Source organism: Equus caballus, chromosome 5, assembly GCF_041296265.1.
Source record: "Equus caballus isolate H_3958 breed thoroughbred chromosome 5, TB-T2T, whole genome shotgun sequence".
In the NCBI taxonomy this organism is placed as follows: Eukaryota; Metazoa; Chordata; class Mammalia; order Perissodactyla; family Equidae; genus Equus; species Equus caballus.
The window spans coordinates 92,942,699-92,966,808 of record NC_091688.1 but is presented as its reverse complement, the minus strand read 5'-3'; the positions used below and the strand labels follow the sequence as shown (position 1 = coordinate 92,966,808).

At 40.0% G+C, this 24,110-nt stretch overlaps 1 protein-coding gene across 1 annotated transcript in view; it reads right to left on the bottom strand.

The window, feature by feature from the left end:
* Positions 1–1,473: 1,473 nt before the first annotated feature.
* CRYZ (crystallin zeta) overlaps positions 1,474–24,110 on the bottom strand; it is a 24,726-nt gene continuing 2,089 nt past the window's right edge. Inside the window, 8 exon segments of the mRNA XM_005610492.4 lie at positions 1,474–2,942; positions 3,380–3,475; positions 3,575–3,676; positions 6,878–7,027; positions 10,905–10,956; positions 15,552–15,715; positions 19,150–19,302; positions 20,713–20,836. Coding sequence (XP_005610549.3) covers positions 2,781–2,942; positions 3,380–3,475; positions 3,575–3,676; positions 6,878–7,027; positions 10,905–10,956; positions 15,552–15,715; positions 19,150–19,302; positions 20,713–20,823 — 990 coding nt within the window. The 5' untranslated portion in view covers positions 20,824–20,836 and the 3' untranslated portion in view covers positions 1,474–2,780.

The window sequence follows — 24,110 nt, the reverse complement described above, 5'->3', positions numbered from 1 at the left end:
ACAGACCACATATACAATGGTGGTTCCATAAAATTAGTACCAAATAGCCTAGGTGTGTAGCAGGTTATACCATTTGGGCTTGTGTAAGTACACACTATGATTTCACACAATGGTGAGATCGTCTGACAACACATTTCTCAGAACATATCCCTGTCGTTAAGCAATGCATGACTGTATATACACGTACACAATACTCTAAAAAGTTTTACTTGGCTCTTGTCCCTGCTCAACTGTAAGTCAAGTATGTGGACTATCTTATACATCCTAGTATCCTCAAATTCCAGCACAGTGCCTTCTCAAACTCTAAGCACTCAGTAAATATTTTGAACTAATGGATGAATAGAATAATCCCTTCATAAACGACTATCCAATCAGGAGGAAAGTGACAACTGATGCAAGGATGATTAATAGGGGCATGAACTAGGAATCTCAGGCAAAATGAGGCTGGAAAGCAGGCAGCTCAGCTCCTAAAGTAGCTAGAGGTATAGTAAGCCAGGAAATCCAAAGGCCTGGAAATTAAAATTCAGGTTTTATATCAAAAGCCTACTATAAAATGTTGGCTGAGTTTGAATCTACTCATCATGTCACCTTTGGCATGTTGTTCCACCTTCTTAGCTCAGGGTGGCTGATCCACTTGATCTCTAACACGTTATATGATTCTCAGCAAATATAAATCTAAGGTCAAAGGAAACAGGAACAGAAATAGCAGGCTGAGGCGTGAAATGACGCTTGTTGATTCTGTGGGTTACTCTCTACTTTGTATCTGGACAGATGCTGGCGACTGGTGTGGTAGCCCTTAGGCTCTAGGCCCCAACGGTGCAGTGAAAACAGTTGACTGAAGGGTAGGACAAGAATAGAACTAGAATTAGAAGGAGATTCGTGCAGGGAACAGGTCCAATGCTAAACAACTGTAAATATGGTAGTTAATGCATAAAGTTTGACTGGTTTTGCTTTGAGATACACTGAACTGTATCAATGGATTGTGAAGTATTAAGGCAGTGTGGGCTTTAGCTCATTCTATAGATGAGGCAAATGTGAAAACAGATTAAACTGACTTTCACAGAATAATTATTCCTTTATCTTGTTGTATGGGAAGGAATCCTCCATTTTAGGATGTACATAAAATGCTAGTCTCTAGATTCACGACATTGTTTTTTAAAACTTTTATCAAGCATGTTATTCCACAGGATGGCTAACTTATAAAAGAAATAGTAAATAAGCCTAGAAAATGCTAATAGCAACACTTAGGCCATGGCACATACAGCAGAAGTCAGTGACACCCCTCGATTACGGAAGTTAGCAGTTCACTATTAAAGCAGGATTCATGTTCAAACTAGAAATTGTCACTCAACAGAACAACTTAGGTCAAGAGAATCCACCACATAATGCAACAACAGAAAACTGTGTTCATATGAAGAAAAACAAAAATAACAATCAAACTCCATTTCCTCAGACATAATACTGACGGTAAGGTTTCTAAGGAATCATCCCTTTATTAGTTTTGATAAAGACTTTCAGCACAGAACACTGTTATGAAGCAACCATCAGGAGCTGTGCAAGAGAGGTAAGGCAAGTTCCACATAAAGACAAAATAGATAAACACAGTTTTTAATTCCCTGTAGACTTTATTGCAGGTTACCATGTTGTGAAAACAAAAGCAGATTAAAGATTGGCTCCTGAGCTAACAACTGTTGCCAATCTTCTTTCTTTTTCTTTTCCCCAAAGACCCCCAGTAAACAGTTGTATATTCTAGCTGTGAGTGCCTCTGGTTGTGCAAAAGCAGATCATTCTTAATGTATCAAATTTGTTTATATCATCCCCATCACACAGATAATTCTTTTTTTTTTTTAAGATTGGCATCTGAGCTAACATCTGTTGCCAATCTTTTTTTTCCTTCTTCTCCCCAAAGCCCCCAAGCACATAGTCGTATATCCTAATTGTAGGTCCTTCTAGTTCTATGTGGGACACTGCCACAGCATGGCTTGATGAGCGGCACTAGGTCTGCACCCAGGATCCGAACCAGCGAAACCCTGGGCTGCTGAAGCAGAGTGCGGGAACTTAACCACTCAGCCACAGGGCTGGCCCCCAAACAGATAATTCTAAATCTACTTTGAAAATTCAATCAATCAAGAAGTATCTATTTGGAGACTATGTACCTACTATCATATTATACCAACCATAAAGCTGCTGTCCTCACACAATCTATGGATCACTGGTAATCAACCACTAACACAGTGAATGTTCTAAAATTGGGGGAAATATTGGAAAACTAACAAATTTCTCTGGACATTGTTTATCTTGCCCTTCCAAGACACTTGCAGATCTAGATGAGATTAGTTTGGAAAAGGGGTCTTGTTTAGTCTAGAAAATCTTCAGAGTCTAATACAGTTCTCAGCTAATTAGAGAGTAAAGAACCTTTATAAGGGGAAGCAGGCTTGGAAATCAAGCAGGCTTATTTTGAATTTGAATGTTTTACTTGAAGATGTGGAACTAACGATCAAGTATCAGTTAGGAATTTCTGTAATGCACCCCAATGCTATGATCACTGACATTCTACTTCCTCTTATGAAGACTTCTTGATTTGAGGTGAAAGGCTTAGAGAGTACTGCCAGCTATAAAATAACCTGTATCCAAAGCTTATGATCGCTAAAGATAAATCTTGTTTTTTAATACAAGAAACTCGCTGAATCAAATGAATGCTAAATAAAGCACAGATGGTGTACGTGAAACTGGGGTAAGAAACCTCTCATTACATAGGAAACACAAGAGAGAATTAATCATTATAAGAGAAGAATCATCTTTCCCTTAGCCCCACTGCTGTGAATGATATCTTCATGAGCTTGGACCACCTTCTCCAGTGGATACTGAGAACCTATGACAGGGCTCAACCAACCAACTTGCATCCCAGCTTGAAGGGCTGCTGCGTACTGCTGAAATTCCTCCTAAGTGAAAGAAAAAGGTTTTTTTGTAGAGGAATATATGACTTAATTTTCAGAAGCATTAAAAATTCTCAGAATCTAAGAGTTAGAGCATAAAGATTTCCTAAAAATGTGTGGATTTTGTCAACTTGCCCAGAACTGCAGAAAAAGTAGTTTTCTATAAGGCAACCGTAACTCCAATTTGTCTGAGACGGTCTCAGTTCACAAAATACCTATTGTCCTGGAGTAATTACTAATAGTATCTCCTATCTCTCTCAAAAGTGTCCTGATTTGGAAAACAAATTATATTGTAGCCCGAGTTATCTTCTAGTGACTAATCCTTAACCCATTCGCGTAGTCAGATAACTATGTTTAACATTTACTTAAACTTTCAGTGTGCCTGACTAGGCAAATTATCTCAATGTTTAAGTTACCAAAATCAGAATCCCTTCTTTTCCTACCTTGGTTGATGAATAGAGAGAAACTCCAATTATCCTAGATTCCTTTACCATGGTGGCTCGTGGGATTATTTCAATGGGACCTCTGCTGCCAACAACCTATTACGAAAAATAACACATCTATGGTTAAAGATTACTGCAAAATAGTGTTAAATTATGGTAAAATTGTCAAAGTGGTAAAAAAAATGAAATACTTACTATTACTCGTCCTCCACGTGACAGAAGATTCAAATCATTACAAAGATTTACATTAGCTAACATTTCAATAATCACATCAATTCCTTTTTCACCAACAGATTTCTATTTATATAAAAGAATGCAGAGCAAGATAAGAAAACAATTAAAAAACACTGTAAAATAGTTATCATAGTCCAATGTATTACAGAAATGTGTTTCAAATGATATAAAATGCTGTAGGTTTAAGACTAATAATTCAAATTTTAAAATGATCTATTTATAAAGTGTTGATGTAATTCTAAGGTATCAGCCACAACATCTAAAATGATAAACATTTGTACTAAATAAGTTGCTATAATGAAATAACATTTGTCTAGAATTTTTAGATGCTTAGACTCAACTTGACTATAAAATACTTTTTCCTCGGTTGAAAATTTTCTATCTTCAAAATCTATTTTCTTAGAAAACAAACAAATTAAAAATCCAAAACCCCAACGGGGTTCCCATTTTTATTGAAAAACAAAAGAAAACCTCATTGGCTGTTCGGCGTTGCAAGATTTTTTGCCGGCATTCAGTTTCGTTCCCAGTGGTTTATAGTCAGCTTGGCATACTACTTCTTTTCTTTTGGGCTCTCAGATGTTGGTTCCCAACATTCAAAACTAGTTCTTAAATAAGTTACACATATCTGCCTTATATTCATTTTATTTTAACAAAAAAAGGAATATCTATGTCAGGCACTGTGCTAGGTACTGGAAATTCAAAGATGGACATAGGGAGTTCAAAACAAAGCCAGGGAGAAAGATGGAAGATTCTACAGTCATAGCTGTAATGTAATGGGCTAAGTACTATGTTAGTCGAAATAAACCATAGGCTATAGAGAAAAAAAAAGTTACAACTCTGATCACCTGTAATGGTCAGAGAAAGCTCCACAGAGATGATGATGTGGGCAGCGAGTGATGAATAGGAGTTCCTTAAGCAAAAAGGAAGGAAGAGGAGCAAGGGGAAGCAGAGATGGTCTGGACAGAAGAAACAGAAAAGCAATGATGTAGGAACTGAGAGTACAAGGCGGGATTGGAAAGGAGCCCAGCAGAGCAGGAGTATGTAATTGGGGAGGCTGGGGGTGGGGAAGGAAGAGGTAGGAAGAGACCGTAAACTGGTACAAATTGTAAAAATACACTGAATGCCACGTTGAAGGATTTGGACTTTTTGGGGACAGGTATTAATTAATTTTTGCGTCAAGCACTGTTTTAGGCTCTGGAGGTGCAGCAGGGAACAAGGGACAAAAATTCCTATCCTCACGAAGCTCCCATTTTAGTTATTTCTGGAGGTATTTTTTTTTTTTTAAAGGTGAACCAAATAACTCTGGAGGCAGCAGAGAAGATAAAAGGGGATATAAGCTCAGTGATAACTAATAGTCAAGGCTGAGGAGATTGAGGACTAAACTCAGTCACATTGGTGAAGAGCATAGAGAAAAAGAGCTATATATGAAAGGCATGTGAGAGATGAAACTGATAGAATGAGGTGACCAAGTTCCTGGGTCGGGGGGAGAATGGTGATTAAAAGATAGAAATAAAAAATGAAACATGCGTTTCTGTCTTGGGTGACCAGATGAGTGATGATGTCTAGTAGGCTGATCAGGTCAGAGACAGCGTTGGAAATCCACAGTATACGGGTACTATCTGGAGCCATGGGCATATATCAGATTGATTGGGATGAAGGGCTAGCACCAGAGAAGATGAGAAACCAAGGGAAAAAACCTAAGGAACATCAACATTTAAGTAATACGAAGAGGAAGAGGACTGAAAATGAAGTCAGGGAAGTAAGAGGAGAACCAGTTTCCAGGAGATGTGGTCAGCGTCAACTGTTGCTGAAAACTCAAACAGGATGAGGACTAAGACAAGAACAGCAGACTGGTAAGAGGAGCTTAGCACCTCTAAGGAGCAGTGTAAGTAGTGAGGGTGGAAGTAAAAAGCAATGTGAGGTGATAGGAGGTAAGGAAGTGAAAGGATTAAGTACTCACTACTTTTTCAAGAAGTTTGGTGGTAAAGCAGAGGAGTGGGGTGAGATAAAAGGTTAAGAGAATGACGTGAAGAATGAGAGAGACTTAAGCAGAAGGAACCAACAGAAGAGATGGAAGCTACAAGACCTCATGGTCTTAAAATTACATTACTGCAAAACAAAAATATATTCTTAAAATAACTGGCCATTTTTTGCCTTTGTAAATACTCTTGGATAATGGCATCAGGAGTGAATACTCAATTAATTTTAGGTTTCCTAACATAATGAAGGAGTGCCTTTTCTCAGTTTTCTTGGCCTCATGATTTGGTGGTAATAAACAAACTCTCACTCATATTGTTCCTCAGTTTGTAATTACCTAGTTTACACAGTAATCAGCACCTGAAAAATTCTAATTCTTTCTCTACATAAGCAACTAGTTTGAGGATTAGCAAAGTAATCAGTGTTTAGTAAATTGCTACAACAGTACATATGGAGAACTTCAGAATCTTCTTGAATTCTCTTGCAGTAATGGAATATATGCAACAACTAACTAAAGCTGCCTCACCACTTTGGATAGGTAGTCATTATTCCTCCAAAGCATCCAGTTAATAATAAACGTTATTCCCTAGGCCAGACAGATCCAGTTTGTAATCTGTGGACACCTAACTTTCCATGGAAAATTTACACCAATACAAATTATATTAAGAACATATTATGGTTGCCAGAGGCGGGGGTTGGTGGGGTGGGCGAAATTGGTGAAGGGGGTGAAAAGGTACAAACTTCCAGTTATAAAATAAATAAGCCATGAGGATGTAATGTACAGCACGGTGACTATAGTTAATAATACTGTACTACATATTTGAAAGTTGCTAAGAGAGGAGATTTTAAAAGTTCTCATCACAAGAAAAAAAATTTGTAACTCTGTGGTGACAGATGTTAACTAGACTTACTATGGTAATTGTTTGACAGTATATACAGATGTCAAAAGAAAAGAAAGAACACCTCACAACTCCAAATACAAAGCTTTGGCTTTACTTAAAATGTGATTTGTATTAAGGAGTACCAATTTTTATAGCTATAAGACTCTAGAAAGGCTATATTTTATCTGATAAACATAAGACAGAAATGATAGTGAAGGTTTGAAAATTAGACATCTCTACCCTTTAAATTAATTAAAACTTTAAACACACATAGGCATAAAAAAACACATACGCATTAAAAAAAGGAGCAAAGAACTTTAAGAGAGTAGTTGATAAAAGAACTTACCAAAAAAATGCAAGTCTCCCAAGAAACAAAATTTTACTAGAAAATTGTAGAACAATTTACCTGAATTTTATCAATATAATTAACTTCTCCGTGATTAAACACTTCATGGGCTCCATTTTGCAGAACAACTTTTTGTCCTTCCTCAGTACCAGCTGTGCCCAAAACCTTTAAGCCATAAGCTCTAGCAATTTGTCATGTTGCTAGTCCAACCTGAAGAACAAAACAAAATTAACACAGCAGTTTTTGATTCTTTGCATCCCTGCAAACATTTATTAAATACATATAGTGAACTCAAGGTGCTTCTAGGTCCTACCCTGTCCTCAAGGAACTTCGAGTCTAAATGAAGAAACGAGAACAGCACTGGCTAAGTTCTATGGAACATTTACAATGAATGTGTCAGGTACCAAACTAAAGCTTTCCTATGCACTGCTTTATTTCATCCTCAGAATGAGCCTGTGAAGTAGATACTACTATCATCCATATTCTAGAGATGAGAAAATTGAAGCTTATAAAATGTAAGTAACTTGTTCAGGTCACGGAGATGGAATCAGGGCCAATCCCAGAGCTGGACCAGATTGGACTGGAGATCCTGAGCTTTTAACCACTGCATGAAAGGGTTTACCTAGCATCTGCTTTGCACAAAGGGGGATGGGCTTAAAGATAATCCAAATATGCTGACTTCATACTTTAACTGCACATATAAAATACTATATAACAAATGTAAGACTGCTCTCATTTAAGTGGAAGAGACAAATACATGGACAAATTAATTTATTTATCCATATATGATCATTGAGAGTTTACTATGTGCTAGACATGGTACTTCATGTAAGAAACCGACATTCTAAGGAAGGGGGAAGATAATAAACACACTAACAAATGAATGAATAAAGTAAATTCAGAAAATTAAAGGTGCCATGAAAAAAAACAGTCTATTGGGTTAGAAAGAGACAGGGAGAGGGTCTAGTTAGGTCGTCAGGAAAGGCCACTCGGAAGAGATGAGACCTGAATGAAGTGAGGGATGAGCCACAGGCAGGTGTGGGAAACCTCGTGGAGAATGTCGTGGGCAGAATGTTGTGGTGAACCTGGTGACGTGGGAATGAGCTTGGGGTGTTCAAAGGACAGAAAGAGGGTCAATGTGGCTTGAGGGCGGGGCACGTGGGAGACAGTGGAAGGTGAAGCCACAGGGACATAGAGATGCCAGGCACACAGACCCTTGGAGGTAAAGGCTTTGGAGTATACTGAAGAACTATGCAGAACTGCTGAAGAGCTTAAGCAGGAGGGTGATATGATCCGATTTAGGCTTTCAAAAGAACACTCCAATTATAGGAGAGGCAAAAAGAAAGGTGAGGGGAAAATGGGAATAGGAAGACTGGGTCTTCCTTAGAGGCTGAATGTGAGAGGTGAGGAAAAGAGAAAAATCAAGGATGTCTCCTAGGTCTATGGCCAGATTAACTGGGTAGATTACCGAGGCTAAGAAAGAGGGAGAATCAAGTCTGTGTCAGCATCACTTCCCTTTGAACACGCTGCGCTGCACACTGCTCACCTAACTGAAGACGTTCAGTAATCAGCTGAATACGGGCATGGAGCTGAAAGTTCAGAGTTGGAAATATGAATTTGAGATTCATCAGTTTATAGATGGTATTTAAGCCATGGGATCAGATGAAATCACTAGATCATCAGATAAATGTGCTTAAATGAGAAATGAAAGCAGTTAGGAATATAGGTAAAGGCCATTATTTAAATTGCAGTACTAGGAAATACATGTTTGGTTACATGTCAAACGAACGGTACAGGTATATTTAGAGCAGGGTTTCTCAAACTTGGCCCTTTGACATTTGGGGCTGGAATTCCTTGTTGTGGGGCTATCCTGTGAATAGAAGGATGGCTGGAAGCATGCCTGGCTTCCACCCACTAGATGCCAACCTCTACCCAGTCGTGACAACCGAAAAATGATGACAGAAACTAATTAAAATTGTAACAGAATCACAGACTCCCAGGCCTGAACCAGACCTTCAGGACCGTACGGCGTCTGGGGGTGATGAGCCTGAACTCAGCTGGGTGATGGCGGTGACCTGCTTGATTGAACCACAGCACACACACATGGACCTCACTGATGAGGGGAGAGACAGTCGATCCCATGAAATACAATCACTATGGGCTTAGCATGATTGATTTTTTTTCTACTTTAATTTTCGATTTAAAAAGAACTAGGCCTCTATTAAAACCACATTTTAAACTAAAGATTTAATGTAAATACATCTACTTATGCTCTAACCACTTTAAAGGGGCACTCAATAGCTATTTTAAAGACACTATTTATTCTATTCTTGTCAACAATTACGCTACTAATACTCCTTCAATAGATTATGTACCATTACGTGTCAAATATTTTGCTTCTATTTATTTTGCTGACACTAAAGTAGGGTACTCCCCACCAACATATCTGGATAATAGCTGTGTTCATAAATTTCACACCATTTTAAATACACAGAATAATCCCAAAGGAATTTGAATTAAATGAGGACAGAAAGTACAAACAGAAGCAAGACAAAACCCGGCGCTGTTTCCCCGTGATAGGGCAGGCAGCATTAGAAGCGCTGCACACACCGGGGCCGCCGGCCCACCCCTGCCAGCCGAGGATTTAACAAACTCAGCCAGCTCAGAGAACAGGGCGGATTTTGCCTTTAAAAAAAAGTCATGGTGAAGCAACGAGGCTTTCGACAAAAGGGTAAAGGGAATAAAAAGAGATTTTCTTTAAACTCTTCTCTCCCCTTCCTACTGAAATCTCTCCCTCTATACAGAGCACAAGGTTAGCTCTCTGAAAGCCAAAGAAATTTAAATAAATGCATGTGTTTGACAGATGTTTTCATTATTTAGGGTTAAAATTTAACCCCAAAATAGCCTCTTTGGTGAAGCTAAACAATGGGAGTTTATTCCAAGCTATGTCTTTCATATTTTCCCAAGCCCCATACAGACAATCTTGGTGTTTTTTAGTAAATAGTCTGATCTGCGAAATCCTTCAGAATTGATCTATTTGCGGTACAGAGGAAGCTGGGGGTGAAACCCTGTGATTCACCAATCTAAAGTAAGAGAAACACAACGGACTGAATTCTCTGTTTGTATTACCTGGCCACCTTTAGAGGTAAATTCACATTTTCAGAATGCCGCTCATTATTCCGGGGACAATGTGCCATTTGATAGGTTACTTCCTTCAATCTACTCTCCGGAATACACAGCGCTCTGAAAGGGTTAACCAGCTTCTCAAGGTGAGCCATCTAGCCCCAGGCCCTTTATTTTAAAAATTTGAAATCTTGTCTCCAAAATTTCTAAAGCCTCTCCATGCAGGATAGAGGTCATGTGGATTTCTTGTTAAATTCCAACCTCACAGCTCTAACTTTCCCCCTAAGCTCCTCAGAGGCAGACTGACAGCCTGTCTCTTGAAGAGGTTTCTGACAGCCCGGCACTGGGTGATTTCACTGAAGGGCTTATTTGATAAGTTCTGAGTCCTCCCTCCCCAGCCCCTCCATTAGCATTTTAAGCCACGGGTTGCGGTGTTGAGGACACAGCCATATACTGTGCACTCCATGAATGTCATCAAAGCGCAGCAGGCAGGCAGTGGAAGGGAGAGGGAAGGACTAAGGATTCACGGTGTGGCTTTGCCGTGCTGTCTGGGGCGACACAGGTAAAGCCTTAATGAGCCTACTTTCCTTATCTAAGGGAATATGGAATTTATATTAACCTTCAAGGACTCTTTAAAATTCCAAATAAATATTCTTATAACATTTGCTACCTGAAGACAAAAACAAAGATGGGTTATCTTGTCCACACCCAACATAAGGGGGAAAACCTAATATATTACATTTTTGACGGGGTAACCTGTTTAATTTTATTAACCAAGAAATGCTAAACTAATGACAAGGAATCACCTTCAGAAGACACAATTTAAAGAAGCTTCACGACACAAAGGGAGAAAGCGCCCTTGACTATATTTATAAATTTGGCTTTTAAAACTGACTTGAAAGAAACAGAATATGAAACCCGCAAACATAAGCTCATTTAAAAATAAACTTAAAAAAATACTTACTCCTCCACTGGCCCCGTGAACCAGAACACTTTCTCCAGCTTTCACCTGGGCACTGCAAAACAAAGCACAGGCTCATCGCCGGCCTTTGGAGCTAATTAAGTTCAGGTGTTTCTCACCATCCTTAAGGAAATTCTACCCTCAGTTCAGCTACCACTTACCCAAAGAGGAAACTCATCCTGATAGCAACCCAAGATATTCTCCAAACTCCATGGGCTCAAACAACGGTTCTTCAGAGTCACAGATAAAAAAGAAATTTCAATTCATTTATTCATTCGACACATGTTTACTGGGAGTCTGCTACGTGCCAGGCACTGTGCTGGGTGTCAGGGTCACATCAGGGTGGAACCCTCTAAGAGGCTGCAGTCCGTGCAGGTGTGTTCAGTGAAATTGCTGAACCAAGAGGCACTGGAGTCTCTCATTCCCACAGATTCCCACAGACAGCGTCTCAAAACAGGTTTATTATAGCCCAGTCTCACTCTGTGCTCCAGAGTAACACCCAAGTACACACAGCGGCTGGACTATTTAAAGAACATTTTTCCTTCTCCATGCCTCAAACACCAGGTTGCACAGCCTGTAAGCCCTCGGTTCAGAAAGCAAAGCTGAATCAGCAGTGGTAGGAGAGCAAGAAACACAGTAAATCTGTCACAAAGGTTCCCTTGCACCCTCTAAGGGTGCTCTGGTGAAATGACATATTCTCTTTACTTCTGGTTCATACCACTACTTTTCTGTTCTACTGAAAACAAGACACTTGCAGCAAGACAGACAGGGGCTGCTTTATTACTCCAGACGGACCAGTGCTAATGTCACAAGCCAGCAGCTGCTGTGTGATCCAGATCTGCCTCTCAGGGCGGATGTCACTTTCTAGAACAACAGGGGTGGCCACCCTGTACAGACATCATGTTCAGTCTGGGCGTGAGAACACAGTAACCTGGAGTCCGGCTCGAGGCTGTGTGCCAACTGCTGACAAATGGCAATTATGAGCAGTAGACAAAGATTATTTCTCCAACACTCTGGGTTGGAGATAAGGACACTGAGGGCAGGGAGTTAAACTGAGGGTATGAAATGATAAACTGAGATAGCTGTCACCAAAGCACTTTACATTCTAAAAAGTATAATACAAATGTAAGGGAATAGGATAACTAAAGTTACTCTATGGGCTATGAAATACTTCCTAATGAATTTTTTTTTATCTTACAAACAACCCCTCAGACACTAAGAGCCCATTCTCCTAAACCCCTGGGCCTGGGGTGGGTGGAGAAAAAGGACTAACCCTTCCCAGATTCCCACTGCTAGGATCCTTCTATCCTTATGTAGAGTCACTGTGATGGTTAATTTTATGTACCAACTTGGCTGAGCCATGGTGCCAGACATGTGGTCAAACATTACTCTGGATGCTTCTGTGAAGGTGTTTTTTAGATAAGCTTAACACTGAATTGGTAGACTTTGAATAGCAGATGCCCTCCATAATGTGGATGGGCCTCATCCAATCACTGAAAGGCCTTCACAGAACAAAGACTGACTTCTCCCAAACAAGGAGGGATTCTGACAGCAGATTGCCTTTGGACTTGAACTGCAGCCCTTTGCTGGGCCTCCAGCCTGCTGGTCCACCCTATCAGATTTTAGACTCACCAAGCCTCCACAATCACATGAGCCAATTCCTCAAAAACTGCCCCGCCCCCGCCACCCCCATTCCCCTCCACATTCTCTTGGTTCTGTTTCTCTGAAGAACTCTGACTAATACAGTCACCTCCCCCTGAGGCTTATGGCAGGTGCTCCAACACACGGCCTGGCCTTCCATGCTGCTGTCCCCGACTCGCTTCTAGTCACTAAAGACTAGTACCTGGCACATAGGCCGTCTCTTCCACCTCAAATCCAGGCCCAATCAAGGAGATTTCAACATTCGCCTGGAGGAAAACCTTGCATCAGAATTCCTGAATTCTCCTCCACTTTAGCCACTCCCAGGGCTAAACCTGGTAACACCCCCGACCACTCTACCTGAGAAATATGAGACACTTAAATCAATATTATCACAGCAATCTCCTATCCTAATTCTGTAAACCCATATTTTCTAAAAACCTTGTCTTCAGCTTCAAGATTCACAGAGACTGCTGTCTCTCAGTTGCTCTATTTCTGCCCACTTGCTGCTCCTGGCCTCCCTTCCTTCCCCAGCCAGCCTGGACCCACTAGTAGATTGCCCCAACTTCTCTCTCTTTCTCTCCAGTGCTCTCATTTCCTTTGCACTAGTCTATTTTGCCACTAATATTCCTGACCTGGATTATTATTAAAATCTAACTTCCCTGATAATTTATCCAAATGGCTTAAGTCTATGAAAAAAAGAAATCACATGACCATGCATTTTGGTGCCCCTTCCGTTCTGATTCTCAAAAGGTCACTTATCTCCTATTTAACTATGAAAAGTGAAGGAATCACATCTGAGTTCCTTCAACATCCCATCCCCTCCCCACAAACTGTTCCGTAATTATACCATCTTTGCCTCTTCTAGGTTTAACGGATGCGCTGTCCTTTCGATATTTGAAGCCAATCTCTCTACCTGTGTCATAAGTCCTTTCCACCTTGCCTTATACAGGATCTTGTTCCATCTGCCACTCTGCCCTCTCTTCCAAACCTTCAATCTCTCCCTCTTTGCTAGATCCTTTCTCAGTCTTGTCCATCCTTAAAAAAACCCTTTTGTCTCCACACTTTCCTCAAATACTCTTCTACTCCCTCCTTTCTGCCTCCCCCATTTTTAAAAAGAATAGTCTCCATTCAAGGAATTGATTTCCTCTTTCTTCTTCAACCTACTCAATCAAGCTCCTGTCCCACCACTCTACTGAAATGATCTAACTAAAGTCACCAATGACCTCCTAATTGCTAAGCCCAACTGTCATTTTATTCACTGCTGTATTTGACAGCTAGCTTCCCTTCTTGGTAGTAATACCAGCCTCCACCCCTAACACTATCAATGCTGATTGAGCACTTACCCTGCGCTGGGCTCTGTATTAAGAGGTTTACATGTGTTACCTCACTTCATTCTCACCACACCCCTATGAGGAAGGTGCTGTTAGTTTTTCAATCAGTAAGCTGCAGATGAGACAGGGAAGAACCTTGACCAGGGTCTTCTAGCTAGTAGCAGGGGAAGACAGTATTCTAACCCAAGTCTTCCTGTCTTCAAAGCCCATGAGCTTAACAGACGTTTAATGGACACCATGACCTCTAGACTCTCTTGGCCTTGGGATACACTCTCTTTGGTTCTTTTAGGACTCTGACCTCTATGTCTGACCATACTCTTAAATGTTGATATTCACTAAGGTTCTATTCTCACTCCGCTGTTCTTCTCATTCCCTGAGGGATTTCAATCACTTTTATCTCGTCAACTCTCACCCACATGCTGATATCCCCAAATTTATATCCCTAGCCTTCAAGTGTCAGACTTTCATCCACCAGGCTGCTGGACTTCTCCATTATGACATCCATGTCGGTTTCAAGTCCAAAACTGAACTCAGCTTCCCTTTAAAAGTTTTTCCTCCTTTTCTTTGTCACAGTTAGACATGACTCGAGCTAGAAAGCTGGAAGTATTCTTAAGCTCTCCTCTCCCTCATTCTTCACATGCAAACAGTCGCCCAATAGTCCTGATTTTACCCCCTAATAGTTGTCCCTTCCCCTCTACCTTTTCTCGCATGACCCTTGCTCTGGCCCCTAAGAATTTGGCCTAGAGGACACTACCATAAGATCCTTCCATCTCTTTCTCCATTCCTGTCATCAAATCCATCCTTTACACAGCAGATAAGTGATCTCATTAAAACACAAACATGACACTATCACTCTCCTGAATAAAGCATTTCATGACCGCCAATCCCTCACAGAACAATGTGTGAGCTCTATAATCTAGCTTTTGAGAATCTGAAATCTACCTATTTGATGATGACAGCTAACATTGATTGAGAGATTACTATGTCCAACCTTACTCTTTGCCACTCTTTGCCTCAAAATCTTCTATCCAACAAAACCAAATTGCTACAGCTCTCCCCAGATGCCATGATGTTTTTCCCCACACACCAGGCTACTCCTATTGTCTAGAATGCTCTCTCCCCTCCCAGCTACTCTTCCCCCAGCAATTCCTAATTCTGATCCTTTTCAAATACCTAAGGAATTTGATTAAAATATAGGTTCTCATATCCCAGCCATGGAAACTGACCAGTGGGTCTAGGGTGGGGCCCTATACTACATTTTCAAATTGCAGCAATTAGTTTCCACGGCTGGATAATGAGATTTTTTAAACCATAGCTTTAAAATAATCTAAGTTTTACACCTTTTCAGGAAGCTCTACCTCATCACCAGGGCACATCCCTTGTGATCTCATAAATCCCTACAGACATCTCTATCACTGTCCTTTTCACACTGTATGTAAATAGTATTCCTATGTATATCTCCCTAACTAGACTATGAGGATCTTGGAGACAAAGACAGTGTTTTGCTCTTCTTTGTATCCCCAGTGATTAGAATAATCTCCCAAATTAGCACAGCTTGTACACCATAAAAGCTTAATGGTAACTAATTGGTAACCAAAAATGATAGATAGATGGATGGACGGATGTTAGGAAGGAAGGCAATTAGTAGTGCCCTCTTTGGTGTGGGCTATATAATTACCTGTGGAACAGAGCTCGGTACGCAGTAAAATATGGGATACCGATGGCGGCTCCTTGTTTAAAGTCCAGTCTCCCTGGCAGCGTGTACACAGTGTGATCTGCTGCAAGAGCATACTCTGCATAGCCCCCGGAGAGCGTGCCGGTAGTGAAAACTCTGTCACCTTTCTGGGAAAAGCAATAAATTCATAAATGCACCAGGGATTAAAAATGTCAAAATGGGTACAATCTTTTATAATGCAGCCTTTTTAACAAGAAGTATTCATATATTGTTTTCTACATCTTAAAGTCTTATAAAAATAACCTTAAAGTACTGAACATTTTTAAATGTTTTATTAATGGGAACCGGTGAGAAGAAAAATTAAGAGAAATAGGAAAAGACGCAAGAGAACCCCTAGAATGAATAACTAGGCTTTACTGAGAGGTCATTGTGCTAGGCCCTGCATTAAGACTCTTCTGAGTAACATTTAATTTGATCTTCACAACAGCCTATGAGATAAAAACTTTTATCATCCCCATTTGAGACTAATCCCACTATACAGGTAAGGGAATTGAGGCAAAAAGAAGTTCAGTAACTTGCTCAGGTCAAGCAGTCAGTAAATGGCAGTTAATACAAATCGTTTTTTGCCTAAAATACTACAGAGAAGAAAAAAATAAAATGTAAAGTTTCTTCCACACACTAAATACCTGTTCTAAATCCTTTCCATAGATTTCCTCAACCAGCATTTCCCTCACTTTGCATGCATATACCAAAAAGCAGGAAACTCCTCCCGGATCCCAACAGCAGGATAAGCCAGGATAGGTGTCTTCACTTGTCAGGGCACCACAAACACAGCAAACTCTCCATAAACATCTGCCAGGGCCTCTCTATTGAACAGCAGATGTGTAACGGAAGGTGAGGTGAGGCACTGTGCGAGCGTGACAGGCCTGCCCAGTAGGACCTGCATGCTAGGAAATCAGCCTGCCCGCTGCAGACACCTGCCCTAACTTCTCTTTCTTGAAAGAAAATGTAAATATTCCTTGGAATAAGCAAAACATTAAGGCAGTAACTCTCAGCATTCTTGAATTTGTCCTATTATAAAGAGATCTGAAAAAGTAACAGCACTGTGGAGTAGGGGATTGACAAACAAGATTCAAAGGCATCGAGGAGTCAAAGGTAAGCATCAGTGCTCAACAGCGTTGCCTGCAAATGGTCAAGAATGACTGTGTTGAGATTAATCCTGTTTTTACAGCTTCAAAACATCTTGCATTGATTTCAATACAACCCAAACATTCACTAAGAATCCACTATATGGGAAGCATTGCTTCAAGCTCTGTGAGGATTATTAATAGCAAAACATGCTCCTTAATCTCAAGCAGCTTAAACTCTAGGAAGAGAGAGAAGAAAGGGATAGAAGGAATTACAAAGCAGGGCAAACATGATGAGCCATCAAAGATAAGTATAAGAAAAAGAAAGGAATGATTTCTCAGTTGAGGGAATCAAGAATAGCTTCACTGAGAAGCTCATATTTGAGGTCGGTCTGGAAGGATAGGACAAGATTTTGAAAAGCATAACTGGGAAGAGTCATTAGAGGTGAAGGAGACAAAGTAAAGGAATAGTGACAGGAACAGATGCTGAGAAATCGCCAGCATTCATCCCCAATGAGTAAGTGGTCCGATGTATGGAATATAATAGCTTCAGGAGGTAAAATGAAAAGAAATTAAAGCTAGGGTGTAAAATCCCTTGAATCCGTGTTTATAAGTTTCAGTTTAATCCTGCCAAGCAGAAGAAGCAGTATGAACAAAGACACAGAGATGAAAGAGCATGGGATGTGCAGGGAAGAACCAAACTCATTACTAAAGAATAAACTACAGGGCGAGAAGGAATGGGAGATAAGAATGGAAAGGTGGGAGAGAGAGCATGAAACAATCTTCCTTCAAAACATAAGCAGTTTCAACAATACCCTGAAATCTACAAGGAATTAATGCAAGAATTAAAACAGAGGTATAAAACAATCAGAATTACATTTCAGAAAATTACTCCTTAGAAAGCAAGGATAGATTCAAGAGGGGCGGGGGGGGGGGGGGGGGGTGGTAAATTAAGCATCTGTTACAGAAATCCAGGTAAGGGACTAGGTAAAATAACCTGAATGAAACTACAGGCAGTGGGATTAGAAAGAGGAGAGAGAAAAGGGTTTTAGTAAGGGGAAAGCTGAGTGAGGGAGAGTAAAGGAGTAAGTCAAACCCCAGAAGTCACCAAGACAGTCACAAGAGAGGAGCAGATCTGATGGGAGATAAGCCAAGCTCGGTTTTAGACACGGAGTAAGGGGTTCCTGGAGGCTGACAGTGTGGATCCCATTCTCTCCAACAACTTTCCGTGATGACGGAAATGTTCTACATCAGTTCTGTCCAATACAGGACCCTCCAGACGCATGGGGCTATTAAGCATTTGAAATGTTGCTAGTGTGACTGAGGCAGTGACTTGTTTATTTTAATTTAATTTGAATTTTAAATAGCCACATGTGGCTAGTGGCTACTGTATTGGACAGGACAGGTCTAGAGCTTAGTAGAAAATTCTAAGCTAAAGACATCATGCGTGATAAGAAGAAGGTAACAATACAAAGAGCAGATGTCTAAGTAGGGACTGAGAGCCTTGGGCAACACTAAGATTTGAGGAGCACCCAGAGAAAAAGAGGCTTGAGAAAGAATGCCCGGAGAGGAAGCAGGGAGGAAAGCAGGAGACAATGGTGTCACAGAAGCTGAAGGAAAAGTTTTTTTAAGAAAAAGTAAGTGGCTGAGAGTGTCAGATGTCACAGAGAAGTCAAGAGAGATAATGACATAAAAGGGCCCATTAACTCCAGCAATATAGAGGCCATTAGTGACATTAGCAAGAATCCAAGAATCATTCCAGTGAAGCGATGGGGGCAAAAGCCAGATTGCCACAGGCTGAGGAGTGGAAAGTGTAGGAATCCGCCTCTCTTCCTGTGCAGGGCAGCATTAATCTCAGTCTCAGTCCAATTTTGGTATATGTGCTGCCAAAGTTGAGGAGGTCAAGGAATTATGAGGAAAGATGCTAGACCATGAATATGCTATCTACGTTTTCTAAGTCTTTTGGCATATAAATAACAAAAGCCCTCACTATAACATTGTCATTGACTCAGTCCCCTTGGTCTGAGTCAGAGCTCTAAAACTGCATAGTGATCTTGCATTTTCTTCATTTTCACGTCTTCAAAAGATTTAGCCTTCCTTTTATTCTGTGAAGCTAAATTTAGAGAAGGAATTAAAGATTACATTGGCTTGTGTGTTATCAAGAGTTAGGAAATAGTTTAATTTCCTTGCTTGTTTTCTTTCCTTACGTATTTCCGTTAAATCAAAAGGATCATAGTTCAATTCTGTGGGGATGTGAAGATCCAGAAATCACCCAGCACTTATTCCCAACAATGCAAACAAGCAAGGCCTGTGGATAAAGGTAATTTCTTTCTTGACTAGAGGAGTCCCCCAAGTGGTAGAAATTGTGTAATGGGGCCTTTTAAAGACTTAAATACAGATACATTTTAAAGCTACATTAAAATGTTTTAAGAAAAAATATTAAGCCAAAATAGAAATAACTAAAAATGTAATACCTTGAAAGCAGATACATTATCTCCAACAGCTTCTACCACCCCAGCCACATCTGAACCAGGAGTATAGGGTAAGACTGGTTTTATATTGTGAGTGCCAGAGCGAATATATGTCTCGACTGGGTTGACACCACATGCGTGGACTTTGATTAGAACCTGCAATAACAATGTATTTAAGTTCACATAGAGCATTTAGGTATTCATTTAGCATTATGCTAGAACTGTACTGATTATGGGAGCTATAAAAATGGAGGAAAAAACCTTGCCTTCAGTTAGCTCGCATTCCAGTTTTGCAAACCAACAAATAAACGAAAAGATGTGACAGAATGGTTTATGTGCTATTAAAAACATTTTGGGCAAACAGTGGTGGAAATATTTGAGGGGATGTGTAGCAGAGACCACTATGTGCTCATCAAACCTATTTCCTCCTGCTCTTCGGTACATAGGAAGAATATTATTTCTTGGCTTCCCTCACAGTTATGAGTAGCCATATGTTTAAGTTCTAGCCAACGGAACATGAGCAAGAGTGATGAGAGCCACTTTCAGGCCTGGCCCATAAAGACCTTCCTAGGCAATCCACACTGTGCTCACTCCCTTTCACAGTGACCTCAGAGGACAGGTGTTGAAGGTGGCAGGGCCACATGATGGAATATGCCCAAGTCCCCAAATCCCTGTTGGAGGAAAGCTACCCACCAACATTTTAGAATTTTGGAATTTAGTGCATGAGAAATAATTTTCTATTGTTGAGCCACTGAGATTTTGAGGTTACATCTACTATAAGAGCTAATTTTACCTTAATTAATACCAAATGATTACTTCTGCTATCAGAGTAAGGGAAAGCCTTACAAAAGAAGTGCTATTTGAACCATGCCTTAAAGGATGAGTAGGAATTCTTCTGGAATGGGAGAAAAAGGCTATTTCAGGTCAAAGGAATAGTATGTGCAAAAACAGAAGCAATGAAAGAGCTTCTTGGGGAAACCAGATAAAGCTCGATGCGGTCACAGCACGGTCTATCGAGAAGGAGTGATAGAAATAAATCTATAGATAGGTTATGGCCAAACTGTAAAAATTCTCCTAAGGTTTGCTAAGGAAATTAGATTTGGGAGTCATGGAAGGTACAGTAATGAAAATACATAATTTTTATTGAAAAAGTCACCGGAAATGATTTAACTCTACATTTAAATTCTTTTAAATCATATGCTAAAAAGCACGTATGCAGAAGAAAATTGCTTTCCTACCACGCACAAAATAAAAATCATGAAAGTTTGTAAAAGAATAACTTGTTCAAAATGACTTATGACTTCATTCAGAAAAATTCAATTATTGCACTGTGTAGATTCCTCAAAAATTTTCTCATAACAGGATGTTACTCCTTTTCATACCTCTACTCCACTAATTATTAGAATTAAGTTCTCTCTGTCAGAGCTCGTAGATACAAACAGCATAAACTTTGCCCTAATTCAGTGTCTTCACAAATGTGAGTCTGCTTCTTTTGAACATTAACTTGATGTGCTAGAGACTCACACTCAGGGTAATTATTGCCTGTTTTTAAGTAATTATTTCCACCTGATGGTCCTTTGGAACTGGTACTGCAACATCCGACAGGAGTTGCAGCACTTCTGGTCCACCAAATTCGAAAACTCTAACAGCTCTCATCAACTTCTGTCCAGTTGCCATGGTGATCTAGATACTAAAAAAAAAAAAATTCACGTATTGTCCTATTGTATCTAGGCTCTCACTATGTTTTTTCCCCTGGAGGGGGCAGATCAAACAACTTTTCAAACAACAATTTAAATCATGAGCCTACCACTGATCTCATTTCAAGTTTAAGGACCTTTCATCTTACAAATCCTTCAGCTCACAAAGCAAAATACTTCATATTACTTCCTGTAGGGACTCGGCCTGCCACGAGGGAATCAAACATGCAAACAAAAATGTCTGGATAGACATAGCATGATACTTAGGTTCCCTTTTGTGTAAGCTTGGGCTCCAACATCTTGGAAATTTTAGGAGCTAATGTAAGTTTTATTAACATGAGATAAATAGAAAAAAATAAAGAATATAATAAGCACATTTACCTGCCACCCAGCTTTAACAAATCTTAACATTTTAAAAACTTAACACGTTATAGACATAACTGAAGCCTCCTGTACCCATCCCCAACCCCATTTCTGTGCCACCCTTTTAATGAGGCGGTATTACCATCGACCCCATGCTCGTCATTCCCACCACCTCACGTGGACACAGGAGTAAACGATACGTGCTATTGTTCTGCATGTTTTTCAACTTTACTTAGATTGGCTCGTACTGCACTTAATTCTGCAACTTGCTTTTTCCTTTCAGCATTAAGTTTTTGGGATTTTAATCAACGTGGAAGCACTTGGCTTTAGGAAGTTCATTCATTTTAACAAAGGAGGAAAAGCATTAAGAACTAAAAACACGACTTTCAAAATATTGTATGTCAACTATACTTCAATAAAAATAAAGAAAATAAAAACACTGCTTTGTATGTGATCTTTTGTAAATTACAAGGGTAATTCACAGTTAACCTTTCTGTCCTACCACTGTTAATATTGAAATGAAAAGAAACTCAGAGTAAAATAAACTCAAAGAAAAGGTAAAGGACATTTGTACATAAAATTAGACAACTTGGGAAATCTTCCATACCTACAGAGATGTAATGAAAGGGTTTTGACTATCTTCATAATTTTATTTGTGCATTATCAAAATTTCTTGAAATTACCCACATCAAGTATTGTTAGACTCTGCCACCACCTAGAACATCTTTGCTAACTTCTGGAACAATCATATGCATCAACCACAAGCAGCTGAAACGTCAGAAAGAGCTGCAGAAACTAGGACTTGAGATGAAAGAACTCAGACTTTTACTGTATTGAAGTTCGACACAGGGCTACTCAGAACAGAGCCCATGCTAACTCCTAAGTGTTGTCCCACGCACGGGGGAATCAAGGGCATTTTGATGGTGTTACTAATGAAAAGTTCTTGACATAATTAATCGGAAGTTGTGTCATTTTAAAACCCTGTATTTAAAATAATTTAATATAGTATGTAGCACAGAGGAGAGTAAATTTTCCATTGCTAAAACGTTGTTTAGCAATGAGATATCCCAAAGGCCAGTCCTCTAATAAAAGGGGACAGAAGCAGGCGGAAGGCATAAACCTAACCGCCTGTGGAGGAGCTGGGCAGGCCCTGGGTGTGGAAGACCCATGCAGAGAGCCGGGACTGAGAAGGGCAGCTCACTCCACACCTACCCAACGTCTCATTGCTGCATTTCTGTCTGGGTCTTCACTCAAGCTGGTATTTCTTAGACAATAAAGTGAAAAATGAAGAAAAATGAAACAAAAAGAAAAGGTTGCCCAGATCAGAGTTTTCCATTCTGGAAATAAGAACACAGCTGCTTATTTTTTTCCTTCTTGTCTTTGACAAGGTGTTATGGAAAGAGTGTAGGCCTTGGAATCTGACGGCTCTCAGTATGAATCCCAGCTCTATCATCATTTACTAGACACATTGCCTTGGGCAAGGTAGTCGACTTTTTGAGCCTCTTCAGCTGAAAACTGGGCTCCCACTCAGGGTTACTGTGCTGGAGACATGACAGATCAAGCACAGAACCTGGTACATGTTTACTCCTATATATAGTAGATATCAGTATTCCTGGCCCATCTATTTTCTCCTTCCCAATTTCTTATTAATTAAAATGTTCCAAATTCTATTATTCTATAATCATCTTTGATTGAATATAACACTATTTCAGGCCTCTGGTTGTAAAAAGTCCTTAGCCTCAAAGTATTTGCAGTCTAGAGAATCATTTAAAAAAAACATTACTACAAAACACTGGTTGTTATTCATTCATTCATTCATTGTTTTGTTGAACCTTAGCTGTAAGCGAGGCACTGTCCTAAACTCAAGAACCCAAGGGGCAACGTGAAAGTGCCCAGCCCCTCCCCTAGCTGCTGCTCACTCTGGGCCCTCATTCTCTCACACACGTACACACATGCCATGGAAGATTCGTAGCTCTTTATCCACTTTCAATATCTACCTACTTCCTACCTATTTCTTTCTTTCAAACACTCGCATCTATCTTTTCACCAACAGACATCACTATTATCCTCAAAAAACTGTAGAGATAATAAAACCAAAATTAAAGGACTTGGGTTCTAGCTCTGCTTCTGTGTGACCCTGGTGAGTCTCTTGACCTCTTGGAATGTTAGGTCAAAAGGAACAACAAAAAGAAAAAACACAACACACTAATAGTAATTATGACTCTTAAACCCCTGCAATACCTGATTTCTTCTAAAAAGCACATCTTTGACATCCATTGATATAATTATTTTTACAACATGTAGAGAAGCAAGTTACTAAAACCACCATTTAATTGTATGCAGAAATGGGAATAAAACGCCATCTATTTTATGGAGGAGAAAACATTCCAAGAGGTTAAGAGACTCAGCAGGGTCACAAAGAAGCAGAGCTAGAACCCAAGTCCTTTAAAAAAGGAAACAAGCCCAAAATGGAGTCACTTGCCTCACGACAGCAAAACAAGACTTCATATCTAACCTAATTGCAGTTTCAGCCTGTCCCGGGAATGTGACGTTTAACCAGTTAATCTGGAATCACCTGGGCAGCACTAGAGTGGTGATCCACATCATAGACCCTTGTGCTCCCCCCAGTGGAAGGTAACGTTGTCTGAAACAATCCACTGTTTGTTAGAAACTTCCTTTTTCTGCCCCCTTCTGCCTATAAAAGCCTTCCATTTTGTACAGCTCCTGGGAGCTCTTTTCAATTTGCTAAATGGGATGCTGCCCAGTTCATGAATCGTTGAATAAAGCCAATTAGATCTTCAAATTTACTCAGTTGAATTTTGTTTTTTAACAACCTTAAGTGTTGTTAGATGATTTTTTTCTCTTACTGTACCACCCTTTTCATCTCACCCTTTTAAATGCTGG